The 14,771-nt window shown below is 56.9% G+C and overlaps 9 protein-coding genes across 9 annotated transcripts in view; 7 read left to right on the top strand and 2 right to left on the bottom strand.

Moving 5' to 3' along the window:
* Nucleotides 1-428: 428 nt before the first annotated feature.
* TRAVEDRAFT_43083 (uncharacterized protein) lies at nucleotides 429-1,647 on the top strand (the record flags this gene model as incomplete). Its single annotated transcript, XM_008035582.1, has 3 exons — nucleotides 429-1,076; nucleotides 1,132-1,437; nucleotides 1,495-1,647. Coding segments are annotated over 3 exons (1,107 nt in total), but the record flags the coding sequence as incomplete, so codon positions are not given.
* A 1,682-nt stretch (nucleotides 1,648-3,329) lies between these two features.
* TRAVEDRAFT_34095 (uncharacterized protein) lies at nucleotides 3,330-6,076 on the top strand (the record flags this gene model as incomplete). The annotated part of the gene is made up of 3 exons (XM_008035451.1): nucleotides 3,330-3,614; nucleotides 3,666-5,690; nucleotides 5,735-6,076. The coding sequence occupies 3 exons, from the start codon at nucleotides 3,330-3,332 to the stop codon at nucleotides 6,074-6,076; spliced, it is 2,652 nt and encodes an 883-aa protein (XP_008033642.1).
* A 57-nt stretch (nucleotides 6,077-6,133) lies between these two features.
* On the bottom strand, nucleotides 6,134-7,109 carry TRAVEDRAFT_43081 (uncharacterized protein; the record flags this gene model as incomplete). The annotated part of the gene is made up of 3 exons (XM_008035581.1): nucleotides 6,134-6,476; nucleotides 6,528-6,848; nucleotides 6,907-7,109. 3 exons carry the CDS (start codon nucleotides 7,107-7,109, stop codon nucleotides 6,134-6,136), a joined length of 867 nt encoding a protein of 288 aa, XP_008033772.1.
* Nucleotides 7,110-7,737: 628 nt separating this feature from the next.
* TRAVEDRAFT_43080 (uncharacterized protein) lies at nucleotides 7,738-8,456 on the top strand (the record flags this gene model as incomplete). Its single annotated transcript, XM_008035580.1, has 3 exons — nucleotides 7,738-7,742; nucleotides 7,792-7,947; nucleotides 8,006-8,456. 3 exons carry the CDS (start codon nucleotides 7,738-7,740, stop codon nucleotides 8,454-8,456), a joined length of 612 nt encoding a protein of 203 aa, XP_008033771.1.
* Nucleotides 8,457-8,679: 223 nt separating this feature from the next.
* On the top strand, nucleotides 8,680-9,976 carry TRAVEDRAFT_43079 (uncharacterized protein; the record flags this gene model as incomplete). The annotated part of the gene is made up of 8 exons (XM_008035579.1): nucleotides 8,680-9,036; nucleotides 9,099-9,112; nucleotides 9,169-9,357; nucleotides 9,413-9,513; nucleotides 9,575-9,588; nucleotides 9,656-9,727; nucleotides 9,792-9,855; nucleotides 9,936-9,976. The coding sequence occupies 8 exons, from the start codon at nucleotides 8,680-8,682 to the stop codon at nucleotides 9,974-9,976; spliced, it is 852 nt and encodes a 283-aa protein (XP_008033770.1).
* A 191-nt stretch (nucleotides 9,977-10,167) lies between these two features.
* On the bottom strand, nucleotides 10,168-12,526 carry TRAVEDRAFT_43078 (uncharacterized protein; the record flags this gene model as incomplete). Its single annotated transcript, XM_008035578.1, has 10 exons — nucleotides 10,168-10,291; nucleotides 10,357-10,529; nucleotides 10,592-10,744; nucleotides 10,796-10,978; nucleotides 11,040-11,258; nucleotides 11,375-11,642; nucleotides 11,704-12,005; nucleotides 12,079-12,179; nucleotides 12,215-12,331; nucleotides 12,391-12,526. 10 exons carry the CDS (start codon nucleotides 12,524-12,526, stop codon nucleotides 10,168-10,170), a joined length of 1,776 nt encoding a protein of 591 aa, XP_008033769.1.
* Nucleotides 12,527-13,254: 728 nt separating this feature from the next.
* TRAVEDRAFT_78057 (uncharacterized protein) lies at nucleotides 13,255-13,751 on the top strand (the record flags this gene model as incomplete). The annotated part of the gene is made up of 2 exons (XM_008036012.1): nucleotides 13,255-13,407; nucleotides 13,443-13,751. Coding segments are annotated over 2 exons (462 nt in total), but the record flags the coding sequence as incomplete, so codon positions are not given.
* On the top strand, nucleotides 13,749-14,134 carry TRAVEDRAFT_90873 (uncharacterized protein; the record flags this gene model as incomplete). The annotated part of the gene is made up of 2 exons (XM_008036011.1): nucleotides 13,749-13,781; nucleotides 13,838-14,134. Coding segments are annotated over 2 exons (330 nt in total), but the record flags the coding sequence as incomplete, so codon positions are not given.
* A 447-nt stretch (nucleotides 14,135-14,581) lies between these two features.
* TRAVEDRAFT_43076 (uncharacterized protein) overlaps nucleotides 14,582-14,771 on the top strand; it is a gene marked incomplete at both ends in the record, with an annotated part of 549 nt that continues 359 nt past the window's right edge. The window contains one exon of the mRNA XM_008035577.1: nucleotides 14,582-14,740. Within this exon, the coding sequence (XP_008033768.1) occupies nucleotides 14,582-14,740 (159 nt within the window). The remainder of the gene's footprint in view (nucleotides 14,741-14,771) is intronic.

Genomic DNA, 14,771 nt, shown 5'->3' with positions numbered 1-14,771 from the left:
TAGAGCCGGAACAGACACGTCACTTGACGCACCACTCAGGGTGTGTTTAATACGGGGTCTACAGCCAGGAAGACACGTCACTTGACATACCACAGGGTGTGTTTAATACGGGGTCTAGAAGACAGGCACTCGCAGCCTTACGCAGCCAGCACGCAACACTCCCAACCAGTATAGGGGAGACTCTGCCCAGATACTCAGGGCAACCACCATCCGAGACTTCCGCATAGGTCTCAGTACACCACAATCACCCACACACCACCACACAAGCAGTTATTCAAGGATCATAGCCCGCCCGGCTTAGTCACGAACTCGGCGAAGCCACTGTTGGAAAAGCAGGAAACCCCACACGCTTTGCGGCAGCATCAGGGAATCAACATCGCCCAACCCCTCACCCCTTTTCACCTATCAATCATCCGATTCCCGGATAGCATACGACAACGCGCTCCACGGCCACGGTCCCCAACGACGCAACGGCACCGTTCCCCAACAACGCGGCGGCACTGTCCCCTGACGCGGCGGCGCTGTTCCCCAATGACGCGGCCGACGCGACGGCGCTTTTCCCCAACAACGCGACGGTGCGGCTCCCCGACGACGCAGCGGCGCTGTCCCCCGACGCGGCGGTGCTGTTCCCCAATGAGGCGGCCGACGCGACGGCGCTGTTCCCCGACGACGCGACGGCGCTGTCCCCCGACACCGCGGCACCGTTCCCCGACGAGGCGGCGGTGCGGCTCCCCCACGGGGCGATGGCGCTGTCCCCTGACGCGGCGGCACGGTTCTCCGACGACATGGCCGATGCTGTGGTGCTCGCACACACTGCACTAGTGACGGTGCCTCCCCCGCACTGCAACCTCGTACAAACACCCTCCAGCATAGCCTTACCCCTCAACGATGGCGACAACGACTCAGAGGACGACTATCCTGGCCTGGAAACACCACCGGAGGGCTCAGAATCGGACGAGGAGACTGCTCAGCCTCCTGCACCCCACATGCAGCTTGTCGTAGACGGGTGGACGAGTCCGCAAGGCTCCTTCACCCATGTTGTTGCACGGCTAGACGGGCAACTCGCCGAGGTCGATGTGAGTGTTCAATGACCTTCTGCATACGCTTAGCTGACCATTACGACCTGTTCAGTTCATGAGGCCAAGTGACAGCTTCGCCGAGCTCGAGGAGTCCCGGGCCCGCTGGCAAGGCTGGCTCAACATCCTCGAACATCCAACCAGTCACGGTGTTCTCCCGGAGGAGACCACTGCGCACCAACGTGCTGTCCTGCGCGGCCTCGCGAACGCACTGATGAATTTCAGCAGTGCGCAGGATGGAAGCCGCCAACGCGACTGGCCTCATTTCCTCGCACGTCTGCGGCGCGTTGCGGAAGCGCAGGGCTTGACGGGTGAGCGTCAGTTGGACATTGTCCTTGACTGGGCATCTGAAGAGCATCAGGTGTGTGTGCCCCTCCCCTGCTACGTGTTTTTCTGACTGACAGATAGGTTGCCTCAGGCTCTTCGGCACTGGCAGGCGGGCAACATGAATGATCCTGAGCACGATGATGTCGTAGTGGGCACAGGTTCAGACCCAGGATACGGTAGTGGCTCAGACTCGAGTATGCCTTCTCTGCGCACGGTGTCTGCGTCGGACTCAGATAGCGACTGATGTATACTACTTTGGCCATCCCACGGCAGTGCTCTGTGCGCATATTCGAGTGTGTCAACTTGTGTGTCATTGCTATCTGACCCGCGGGTAACCCGTGGCGGGTTTATTAAGCGCCCAACCCGCGAGACCTGGCGTTAAATGAAAAACCCGTCAGACCCTTGGGTCCGCGGGTGCGGGTAGGTGCGGGTGCGGGTGCGGGTGCGTCTAAAATACCCGGGGGTTGACCCGTGGTGAACCTTACTCTGTATGCTCCCGCTCGTCTCACAGCAATCTACCACTTTCCTTCTCTCCATCTCCGAATAGGGAGCCATGCCATCGCTCAGCGACCAAGATGGCACCAAAATCTGGTGCAACTGCCTGTGATGCCAAGCAAAGAAGAAATTCGTGGGAGGACACTGGGTTTCCCGCAGGACTTGGTTCAACCACCGCCCGCTGCGTGCTGCTGCCATGGGCTTGGACGAGCACGCAAATGCACCCACGGTTTTGCACAAGCGCATCCGGAAAAAGGCAAATCAGCAGCGTGGAAGCCGCGCCATAGCTGCAGCATCCGTATGTCCGCATATATGCGTACCCATTTCGCGTCTAACTATTGTGCTATGTCTACGCAGGGGAGTGGCAGCTCACAATCATCGCCCTCGCCTCCCCGGACCCCTTCGCCCAACCAGACACCGCCTCCGCATCGCCAGTCACCACATCCGCCTTCACCAAACCGGACACCTTCTCCGCGACCTGTCGCGGAGGCCCGGGACGAGGGACGACAGCGGACCGACCTGCTTACGGAGGTGGTGCTGGCCCACGCCGAGTCCGTGCGGGGACGACGATGGGAGGAGGTGAGAGAGGAGAGGGAGGGGCTTACAGGGCAGAGGCACCCTTCAGCGAACCCCGACAGAGGTCTGGGGTTGCGACAGGGGCGTGCCAGGGAACTTGCCTGAAAGAGGCCAAGGAGGAGGCCGGCGACGAAGGCCAAAGCTGTCCCCAATGACTTAAGTATATTGACTTGACCACCTAGTACAAGAGGTGCTTACCTGTCCCCAATGACTTAAGAGGTCGAGATGGGGAACAGGTGCAGGATCTATTCTACCTATATACTGGAGCAGGTGCGCACAGACCAGGTACCTATTTGTACGTGTTTGGTACCTAGGGTGAGTATGAAGCATGTGACCAACGATCATGTGACCTGTAGCTAGACTAATACCTATGACGTCCTTCAGGGTGCTATAGTAATCGTAATGACTGTGGTGACGTAGGGAGTGACGTAGGGAGTATGATGGAAGTCCGGTGATACCGGGAGGCAGGGCGCCCGTAAGGGCGCTAGGGAGGGGCGGACCGGCGAGGTTGATGATGGAAAAGAGGCGCTGTGTGAGGCGCTCTAAGGGGAGGGAGGCGAATGCTGAGGTGCTGCGAGGGTGCTGTGGCGTCTGGGCCGAGTTCTGGTGGGCGTAGGCAGAGCCTAGGAGGGGAGGCGCTGGCGACTCCACGACACGACCCGAGCCCACACCTCCTCCGTCTCCTCAAGGGAGTCCTCCTCCTTCACCTGACCGCACCCCATCGCCTCCACCTCCCCCCAGTCCTGACAGAACCCCTTCACCTGATGGGAGTCCTGCGCCGGAGAGTGAGCAGCCGTCATGAGCACATGCGCACGTCAGGTTCGCTCACCTGCATTTGTAGATCGCCCTCGAGAGATGGACGAGCCGCCAATCAAGGTCACGCTCACCGACATGAAAGACAGCCTCGAGTTCATTCGCCTGATACAAGAAGCGATGCTCGACGGTAGCAACCTCTCTGTGGAAGTCATCGACCGCATTCGCAACCCACCTCAAGAACCCCTCAAGATTGACGATCCAGACATTCTCTATTGGGTAGAAGTATACATGGCGGTCGGCAACGCTTCAGAAGAGTCGTATCTCGCTATTCGAGCCGCCACTATGCATCGCTTTCCTCAGATGAAGGCACTTAGCCTGTACAAGGTAATATCCCAAACTTCATTTGCGGATCACTGCGTCTCACTTCTCTTCTAGGTCAAGAAGGAGATCGAGAAAATGTCTGGGGTTGTAGGGCAAATCGACGAGATGTGCATCAACAGCTGTATAGGCTTCACCGGGCCATTCGCTGCCCACAACCACTGTCACAAGTGCGGCCAGCCCCGGTACTGTCCAGTCAAGCTCGCCGCCGGGAAAAAGGTTCCTTGGCAGAAGTTTGTCACTATGCTGCCGGGCCCCCAGGTGCAAGCTGTCTACCGGTCAGAGGAGGGCACTGATGATCTAGGCTGGTTCCACAAGGCGGTGTGCGAGATCATTGCATCTACGCCTCTCGGGGCGCCCTCTCTCTCGAAATACTACGATCTAGTCTCGAGCACGGAGCTCCTACGTCTGGTAGCTGACGGCACTCTTGGTCCACACGACGTCATTCTCATGCACTCTATCGATGGTGCTCAGCTCTATCGGAACAAGAAGTCTGACTGCTGGATCTCTCTGTGGGTCCTTGTCAGCATCAGTCCCGACAAACGATACAAGAAGGTCTACATTCTCCCTGGCGCTATCATCCCTGGCCCGAAGCACCCTGAGGTCCTGGACTCGTTCCTCTTTCCTGGGTTCTATCACATATCTGCGCTTATGCGTGAGGGTCTCAACGCTTACCATGCTCGTCTTCAGGCTCGCATTGTCTCGAAGCTGTTCCTCGCTCTTGGCACTGCTGATGGACCCGGCATGGCTATGTTCGAGGGCACTGTCGGGCACCACGGCAACCTCGGCTGCCGTGTACTTTGTGGTCTACCGGGACGGCACAAGCCGGGGTGCCCGCACTACTACCCTGCACTCCTCAAACCACTGGGTGATCCTGTACCTGGCTGTGATCATAACGACATCTCTCTCGCATCGATACCGCTACCGTCTGTTCAGGCCTACCAACGCAATCTGCAGCTACTCTTGTCAGCACGGAGCGAAGCGCAATTCAAGCAGTTACGCAAGGCGACTGGTCTCTGCAAGCCCAGTATCGTCTCCGGACTTCCGCGCGCACTCCCCGTACCCACTTGCTTTCCTCTCGACATGATGCACCTTACCTGTCTGAACCTCCCCGACCTGTTCCTAAGTCTCTGGCGCGGCACGATCCAGGGAAGCATCGAGTCCGACCCAAAAACCTGGGACTGCGCTGTCTTAGCTGGCTCTGACGTATGGACGGCGTATGGGGTGCAAGTCAAGCGTGCAACATCGTACCTCCCTGGCTTCTTCGATCGCGCTTCACGCAACATCACCGAGAAGGTCAACAGCGGGTACAAAGTGATTGAGTTTATGACATGGTTCTACAACTATCTGCCGGCAATGCTCCGCTGGCTTCTCCCGGAGGCTTACTGGCTCCAGCTGTGCAAGCTCGTGCGCGGGGTCAAAATCCTCTACGCGGAGGACATCCTTCCGGAGGAGCTAGTCGAATCCAAGGAACTGTTGACTGGGGCTGTCGAAGAATACGAGGCGCTCTACTATGCTCGGGACCCAGATCACCTACACATTGTCCGACCATGCATACATCTTGTCTGGCATGGCCCTGACCAGGTCATCCTGCTCGGATCGGTTAAAACCTGCACGCAACTCCCAACTGAGCGGCTCATTGGTGACCTCGGGTGCGAGATCAAGCAGCCCTCCAACCCTTTCATGAACCTCTCTCAGCGCGCTCTTCGACGATGCCAAATCAATGCGGTCAAGTCAATGTTACCCTACCTTGATCGTGCTCGACAGAAGCTAAATGTCCTGCCTCGCGCCGCGAAGGACCTGGGCGACGGCTATGCGCTGCTTCGGAAACTCGACACCTGCGCGCGGACTCTCCCTGCCTTGGAGGCGGCTGCTTTCTATGACTATCTGTCTGTCTGGGAACCCGAGAGCTGCGAGGGCGAAGAGCGCGAGACCTTCACATGCAAGGTTCGCAAATGGGCGCGAATGCACGTGCCAAATGGGACCGCAGTCCGGTCTGCCTGGACAGAGCATGAGAAGCCCTTGTCCCAGCTGCGGCTTGGGCGGGTTGTCAAGGCAAGAATGCACACGGACTGCTACTACGTCGACTAACAACCTCACCTCAGTTCTGCGACGCGACCGGACAGATCAAGATAGGCGATGTGCAATACTTCACTCGCATCGGCCGTGCGGAGCAAGCGGTTGCACTCGTATCAGTCTTCAGACCACGGGACGAAGATCTATACCAGCGTTCATTCAAAACAGTCGAGCTCCACGAGTACCGCGGCGACGAGTCACTCTGTGTCATAAACGCGAAGACTATCGAGACGGGGATTGGTATGATCCCAGATGTGATGCCGGTGGTTGACTTTGCATTAGAATTCGGTCACTTACATGTCGGAGAGAAGTATTTTGTTGCCGACAAGCTCGGGTTCGAGGTGAAGGTGACGGTGCCGGGGGATATTGATTTGGATATGGACGTCGACTAGTACTATATGCTACAAATACAATCGGATCACTGGGCTCCCAAAACATCGCGAGGAAAGTCAGAAACACCGGGATAGACGACTTTCGAGGGATGGTACAATCATAAAGGGGTACTCAATCTCGCGGGGATCCGATGTGGGGACAACGAGCTCCATGGAATCCGGGGACAGTACGTAAGGGTGGATAGGGAAGAGGGGTGGGGAGAGGTCAAGCCTGGGTGTATGTAGGTCACGGTGTACATTAGGGGTCGTGAGTGGCAGTGTATAGACCTTGTGCCCATTGGCCGGGGTGTCGCTGGGCCCGAGACACCCGTCTTCAGCTGCGCATAGTGTAATGTCCGCAGCGGCATCTACACCGCACTCCTCGGATTTCTCCAGGAGGGACGGGAGACGAGGCGCAGAGCTGGAAAGTGTGAGCTATATGCACTACAGATATGGTCGTGCCAAGACGCACCTGTTGCCAATCCAATCCTTGTCCTCAAATGGGAGCTCCAACAACTTCTCGCGAAGTCCATCCAGTGATTGCATGATAGATAGGTATGCGGCTTGAACATCTTCGACGGAGTTCCCAGTCCGTGAGAGCCAAGCGCAGCTCTCAGCAGCTAGCTTAGCAAAACGGCGAAAACCCAGCTGGGCTTTTATGGAACTAGCAGGGTCGAGCCGCAGATCAGAAGACAAGGATGGTGAGCTCGAGTGCGCGCGCAGAGGGTTGTCGAGGTTGTGGTACACCAGAAGGAGGTTGTCAGAGCTATTTCTGGGTCCTTCACGCTGTAAACTGATTTGTAGATGAGATAACAGTATTGTAATCCATGTAGACAAATGATAAAACTCACCGAAAGCGGTCCTCCACCTTCATGAACTCCTCCAAAACGCGGGGCATAGGGGAGCCGGCGCAGCCGAAAGCCGAGTCTTCTGTGTGCCGGGCACCGTGATAGTCTTGCAAAGCCTCAGCTGATCCAGGTTGAGACTCGGACAGTTCATCCTCAGCTAGATTTCCAGAGGATTCTCTAGATGAGTGTTTGCCAGAGAAAGACATGGTGGGAGTACGCGAGAGTGGTCGGGAGGAGGCGCTCATGGCAGAGCTAGGGCGGGTTCTTGCGTGGGCGCCTAATGCTGTCTCGAAATGGCAGGTGAGTAGGAAGTGACGCGTACTCCCTCCACGAAGACTTGGCCTTTCTTCCTTGTACCACCATCATGGACCCCCTCGACGACGACTTTCTCAGGCCCCATGCCCTCGATTTTGCGAAAAACCTCCACAACAATTCCTTGCCTCAGTTAGATATGTCCGCTCTGCAATTTAACTCTACCAATGCCTTCTCGGAAACATACCACTCTCCGTCAGGACCGTCGGAATTTAGTATGTCTCCAGTCACCCCTAGGACCCCTTTCCTTCACCGGATGGATGGATCCGTTCTTGAAGGAGGTTTATCGGTGAGCATCACTTATATTGTCCGACCCCAAGACCGACAGCGTATAACTGCCCGTGCTTGCCTATCAAGACCAGCAACCGTACAACAGGGTACAATACACCTGAAGTACATCAGGGCGAACAGACCGTCCCCCATCATCAGTATATGCACGCGTTACGGCAGATCAGCGCGCTAAAGTGCCGAGCAAAAGCCCTGGAAAATGCCAACATTGATCTCCTGGCCACAGTGCGAGCTATGAAGTAAGTACTTGTTATATGCGCGCATATATGCTACTTATCCTTATCACAGAGGCCTATATGCGTCCATGGGGCAACCCGGGGGGGCGTCATTGAATGGTGCGCCCGCTGGTAGCCCGTCCACTCATGTCACTATCAACGGCCTACTCGTGCCGAACACGGACTATCCCAGTCCCACATACGACAGCGCCGAGCACGGCCACTTCAAGTTCTGGACGGCAGAAGACTGGACTCCCTACAGCACTGGCGGCTCAAAAAGCGAACAGGCCATGTCGGATGATTGGGGTCCCCATCTATATTGAAGACGAGGACGGCAACGTCTTCACTAATGGTGCCTACTCCGAACTGCGGCTACTCATCAAGCGTCTCTTCCGTGATCTAGTAGGCCACTCTCTAGATTCCGAAACATGGGGCTCAAGCGGCACGCACGCGACGCGCTATGTGTATTCGGAGGTCTACAAGGCATTCCCGGTACTTGCCAAGTGCCAGGCCCATTTCCGCCTCCATGTCCTCCTCACTCGCATGTATCCCGACTTTACACGCCTCGATGTTACCAAGGCTGCACGCGAGGCGGTCAAACAGGAAAATGTCGATGCAGCCATCCCGGAGGGGTCAACATCCAGCAAGAAGCGCCAGACTGCCTCTACCTCCCAGGCTCGCTCATCCAAGCGTACGAAACATACTCGCAAGTACCCTGATCAGCCTGCGCACTCCTAAGCCGGTCAAAATCGTTATTTATTGATATCTTCCCCTAGATACTGCACCGACACCTGAAGCCGTACCTGGTCCGACTCCAGTGCCAGCCTCTGCGCACGTCGCCTTTGGCTCGTTTGCAGTCTCCTACGACCCGAACCCCGCTTAGGCCCCACCTGCATCGACAACCAAATCATCAAAGCCCCGGCCCTTCAACACCATATCTGCGCCTGCGCCAACCGACTCTATGCCCTCGCCGTTGCCCGACCCCGACCCCGCGCCCACGCCCAACTCCACCGCATCGGACTCTCCGCCGCACAACACGCCTGTCCCCGCGCCCACGCCCACGCCCAACTCCGCGCTCATGCCCGACCGCCCGTCCACGTCGCACGTCGCGCCCACGCCCGCGCCCAACCCCAACCCCGCGCCCATGCACAACCGTCCCCCATCCATATCGCACTTCGCGCCCACGCCCGACCCCGCGCCCGCATCCATGGCTATTAGCACGCCCACATCGACGCACAAGCCGACGCCTACATCCGCGCCTGCGCCTGCGCGCGCCCCCCCTAACGTTCCGGGGCCAATGGCTCCGTTGCAGTTCATGGTGAGTAACGAGCACATGACAGTGATGGCACGGATCTGACCGTCCCCTCGGCATCCTGACAGGTCGGGAATCCATTGTGAGTTCAAACTGCCGCTGACTAGTACGTGACCATCACTGATGCCGGTTTGCTAGGAACATATTGCGGGATGCGGCGGCACCGCCGTTGCCCAACCTGGTGACCCCCGCTATGGATGCCCTTGTGGTGGCAGCAAGGACCGCGCCCCCGGAGTCATCAAAGGCTGCCAGTCTGGGCCAGGGCGGACCAGGGACCGTGAAGAAGGCCGGTCGGATGAGGGTTTCGAAGACGAGCCGCACGGCAAGGTCCGACACTCGCTCCACCTCCGAGACCTATGCCAGCTAACGACACCCTCTCTAGAAATCTCTATGCACATGTGTACCTAAGGGACAACCCGACGGCAACCACTGACGGGTTCGACTGTGCCTTCAAGGCCCTTGACGCCGTCACAAAGGAGGCGAGTTTGCTTCGACACTGTCTCTGCCAGTCTCAATGCTATGAGCTGACTTCGCTTTTATCTAGGAGTATGCAGAGCTGTGAGTCTGCAATATCCATGTAGGCCTTCGCACAGTCTGACAGATATCTAGGCATCAATTTGCCCAGGGACGCCCTGAAGACGAGGCTCTTGAATGCATCATTGATGCTTTCTTTGCCCTCACTGAGGAAGCGAGGAAGGTATGTGTATATTAGCCCCTCGCCGAGTCTTTGCTACGACTGTACGCTGACATGATGTGTATAGATACTTCGGGTTTCCGAGAAGAAGGGGCGCATCAGGAAAAAATGGCATTGCTATGTCGACCTACGTAGGCTATATAGGTTTCGTTGTTTTGTAGACAACCCCCCGATTATGTCGAACCTGTAGCTCACTTATGTGCCGATGTAGTCACCTGTCGCTCAATCAGGGAGTTATGTAGTCCCCTGTAACCCAGGATGTACCCATGTCAAGCAACCGTTGCCCCACATACTGGCTTGATTGCCACATACAGGAACATCCTAAACGTCATGCACACAAATTTCGGGGGCACGGGATACGATTTGACGAATACTACAGGTGCAGCATCACGGAAACATTGCTATGGTAAAAGTAAACAGGGCCCAGACAAGTCCATGAGACACTAATCGTCGTCGTCCGAGGCTTGAGCAGTAGCTTGGGCCTCAATCTCGAGGCGGAGACGGTCGCGGGATGCATCGGAGAGGCCGCTGAGAGCTGTCATCTCCGGTGGTGCTCCTGACGATCGCCTGCAAGGGAAGGGGGTATTAGTCTAAATTGCACTCGACTCAAGCCGGGAGAGCACATGTCTGACCTTGCGCGGTCATACATACGCTGCCGGATCGCACGCGTCGCATCGCAATTGATGTCACACCAGTCTTTGACGTGCTGGAGATGGACAGCGTACTTCGGGCGGTACACCTTATCGGAATAGGTAAGGTGCTTGTCGTAATGCCCGGAGGCCCATTGGTCCAGGCAGAACTCGATCTGCGAGGCAGCGAGCACATTATTATACATGGTCAATGTCGAGTCAATAGAAGCGCACTTACGGTCGTGAATATGAATGCGATGGTCACTTCGCGAAGAGGTGAGAACTGGCTGCTGTACTTGACGCCAGCTGCCCCAGTGTCCGCGAACCACTGCGCTTTGTTGACGGTTGTGATGATCTTGTTCTGCGCGAAGCCTTGCTTCGTCTCGACGTCCTGCGAGATAGTATGTGAGTAATGCAAACCAAAGGACGTCTTGGCACCGACCTTGTAATGGAAACGCGGCTCCGCTTCGAGCTGAGCATCACGGTCTAACAGAGAGGTGTACAGCGCAATATTCTTGACCTTCGCACGCTCAGTCCCATCGGAAATGAACCCGTATGTCTGCGCAATAAGAGGGCGGATCTTGTCCCGCAGAACGCCGCGGGCATGAGAAGCGCGCGCAGTGATCTAAGTACATCATGAAGTCAGTCTCAACCATGAAATACAATAATGGCACTGCGGTACTCACCACTTTCTCAATGCTATCCGAAAGCACATAGTTCATCTGGACGGCATGGCAAACATCGGTCCACACGCGGGTTGCCCATTGAACAGACACTCCTGGCTCAGGGAACGGTTGTTCTGTAGCCAGTAGTACCTCGAACTGGTGGCAGGCGTGGTTGACCAGCTTGGCCACGCGAGGCTCGTAATGGCTCGCCTTTGGTTTGCCTGAAGGGACCTTACCATTCTTGAAGGGTGCAGGAAGGGTGGCGGTCCCTCGAACGGGTGCGGAGACGTCAGTCATAACAGAGGACGTTCCGGACGCACTCGACATCAACAACGCCGCAGTTGACGTCGACGCACGCGACCGGGAACGCGCGCCATGAGCGTATGACAGAGAGTGGCTCCGCTGGCGGTAGTAGCGTGGAGAGCGTGACCGGCTGCGTCTGTAACGGTCCCGAGAGCGACCGCGGCCTCGAGAGTGTCGGTGGCGGTCGCGAGAGCCTCGGCGGTCACGGTCTTGAGAGCGATCACGGTAACGTACAGGAGCGCGTTCATAGCTATGTGATCGGGTGTGCGAGTGGGCGCGATCATGGTGGACTGCAGAGCGCGAACGCGAGCGACTGGGGTCCTGGGAAGACCGCGAGTGAGTCTGACTCGTACGTCCCCGGCTCTCATCGCTGTCTACAGACGACGACAGGAGGGAGACTGAAGAGCCCCGAGATGCAGAGTCATCAAATGAAGGCGCATCCTGGGGGTTAGCCGATGACCCTGAGGGGGCAGGCGCAATTGCCAGCAGAGTCACAGAAGACGACGTTGACTCAGTGGTGGCTTGGTCGGCCATCAAGGCGGACATTGCAGTACTATCCCCACTACCGCTTGAACTGGTCGCACTGACCGCCGCTGAAGTGGTACGCAGCATAGCCTTTTCTCCCTCGCGTCGGAGGCGTTGTCCTGCAGGGAGTGGCGCAGGATACAGCCCCCGGGACTTGAACTGGACGTGGACAGAGATGTCAGTATGGCTGGTTGTTCATAGGGAATGGCCCGGTAGGGCTACGAGTACATACCTTCGACTCATTTTGCCGTTCTCTGAGGACGTCTCCGTCCTCTTCTTCGCTCTCGACGTCAAGCTCGGGCGAGGCAGTGCTGTTCTCTGGTTGTTCTGGCACTGCAAGAGTAAGGAGAATGAGTCAGTACATGTACGGAAGGCGAGATTGACCTGCTTGCCTTCTCGAAGTTCCTTAGCCGCTTTCTGGATGACCTTCATCTGCTCCTTGAGCTCTCTGAATTGCTTGTCTACTGCTGCACGTTGGGCGTCCACTTGTGAGGTACTCAAGATGTCAGCTTTGCGGAAAGAAGTGTCACAAAGGAGGACTGACAGTTCAGTTTCGCTTGCTTCACAGTTGGTCGGCGGTTCCGTGTGGCCCGCTGCAAGACTTCCTCAGAACTGTCGTCTGACAGCTCCTGCAAAGCCTCGTCGTCGTCCTCGGTCACTGCCTTACGCTTGCGAGCCATGGGCACAGAGAAGGAAAACGTGAGGAGGGCGGGATTGGGCGGAAGGGAAGGAAAGAAGCAGGAGAGGGAGAGGGCAGCTTTGCGGATTGCTGAGAGCTCCAAGAGACAACGATCAAGGTGCCTAAAAAGCGTGACCAAGAGGGCGGTGATTGGTTAGCCTGCAGAAACGATCAAGGAGTCCTATCGCACCGGTTGGTATTGCGCAATGCCGCGACACTGTCCACCGACCCTCCCTCTCCCAACCTCCCCGCTATACTGACATGGATGCCCCTCCACTACCACCTAACACTTGTCCGCACTGTCACAAAACGCTGGCGACTGCACAGGGTCTAGCGGCGCATACTAGTAGCCAGCCCGAATGTCAACGGGCGTCTGCCGCTGCCAAGGACCAACAACGGCTTGCGGCGAACTCCCTGGGTCCGATCCTGACTCAGACACCGGCTGTGAGCAACTGCATGGTCGTCGACGGACCAGGAGGAGTCGGCGATGGACCAGGAGTTTGGTGGGAGGACGATCGAGCCGATGTCGAGATGGAGGACGCAGTGCAGGGTCCTACTCGCAACGCCAGAGATGAGGTATCTCGAGCACGCAGCCCGGAGCTGAATGTCCCTCGCCAGGGGCGAGCTGTGACAGTCGAGGAGGTGCCGGACATCGAGGAAGGCGGTCTTCCTCGGAAAGCATGGGTGGAGGACTTCCCCACGGCAGCCGGAACACCACTCAGCACGTCTGAAACTTTGTTCGAGCGCATTCATAACGCAAAGAAAGCAGAAGACTCACGGTGGGCTCCGTTCGCCGGCGAGGATGAATGGAACCTAGCCCACTGGCTGGTGACTTCCGGGCTGACGCAGTCCAATGTTGAGAAGTTCTTGAAGTTGAATATTGTGAGTCCCCGTCGCCACGTCGCACAAACTTGGAGCTCACCAGTGTCTTTCAGACCCGCACGCGCACGAAGCCTTCGTTCGAAAGCAATTACATGTTCTACAAGAAAATCGACTCGCTGCCAAGCGGCGAAGCGAGCTGGAACGTCGAAGTGTTCGAGGCCATAGGCGACAGGGTGGGGGAGGATGGTAGACTGAAGAAGGAGAAGGTTGAGTTATGGCAGCGCAATCCGGTGGATTGCATCCGGGAGCTCATGGGAAACTCAGCCTTCCGGGATTCAATCCGATACGCGCCGGAGAGGCAGTACGCCGATGCAGGTGGGAAGGAACGCATATATGGTAATATGTGGACGGCAAACTGGTGGTGGGACGTGCAGGTGAGCATGTGTGATAGATGGGATGTCAACGATGGCTTACCGTGGTGACATGACAGAAACTTCTTCCTCCTGGTGCCACTGTGGCTCCCGTCATCCTTGCCTTGGACAAGACAACATTGTCCCGTATGAGCGGGGACAAATCCGCCTGGCCTGTGTATCTTACGATAGGTAACATAGAAAAAAGCGACCGCCGCAAGCCCTCTGCGCACGCGACAGTCCTTCTCGGCTACCTCCCGGTCGCGAAGTTGGAATGCTTCTCTGAGAAGCGGCGCGCACTCGAAGGATATCGCCTATTCCACCTGTGCATGCGTAAGCTGCTGGAGCCGCTCATAGCTGCGGGCAAAGATGGCGTACTCATTGTTGAAGGAGGTTACACTGGACTTACTTACAATTACTTACGCGCTATAAGCGCTCTACTTACCCGATTAGTTCACTCACTTACTGAACGCTCGGCGCTAAGCTTACATCAGCATCGCGCCGGGCTCGTCTCGTCGATTTTCTCCTCGAGTACCTCAGCTCTTGCCACCATCCGTGCGCGCGAGACTGAGGTACGACTCATTCGTTTTATGTCGCTCTTTTATGGTACACTAACAGTCATTCCTTAGGCACTGACCGTGCTCTTGACTAGGTAATTAATATAGAGCTCTTGCCACCATCCGTGCGCGCGAGACTGAGGCACTGACCGTGCTCTTGACTAGACACGACACCGCGCAAAAGGTTATGAGCCCTGCGCTCTCAGCTTAACCTCAAGTCTCTCAACAATCGGACCGTCCAATCGAGCTCAATCCAGTCTTTACAAGATGTCTACCCCAGGTACCAACACCACGGCACCGGATGCCAGCACACCGCCTAACCAGCCCCCCATCGAACCGCCTCCCGCTCCAGTCACCACACCGTCACCGATGCCGAACCCCGTCGCATCGACACTCACTCCCTCGCAGTCGAACAAGCTATTCGATGTCGCGAACCTCAAGGACGACGGCTCGAACT

Source organism: Trametes versicolor (genome assembly GCF_000271585.1).
Source record: "Trametes versicolor FP-101664 SS1 unplaced genomic scaffold TRAVEscaffold_2, whole genome shotgun sequence".
Lineage (NCBI taxonomy): Eukaryota > Fungi > Basidiomycota > Agaricomycetes > Polyporales > Polyporaceae > Trametes > Trametes versicolor.
Note: the sequence above shows the minus strand (reverse complement) of the source record. Positions and strands in the feature narration are given on the sequence as shown.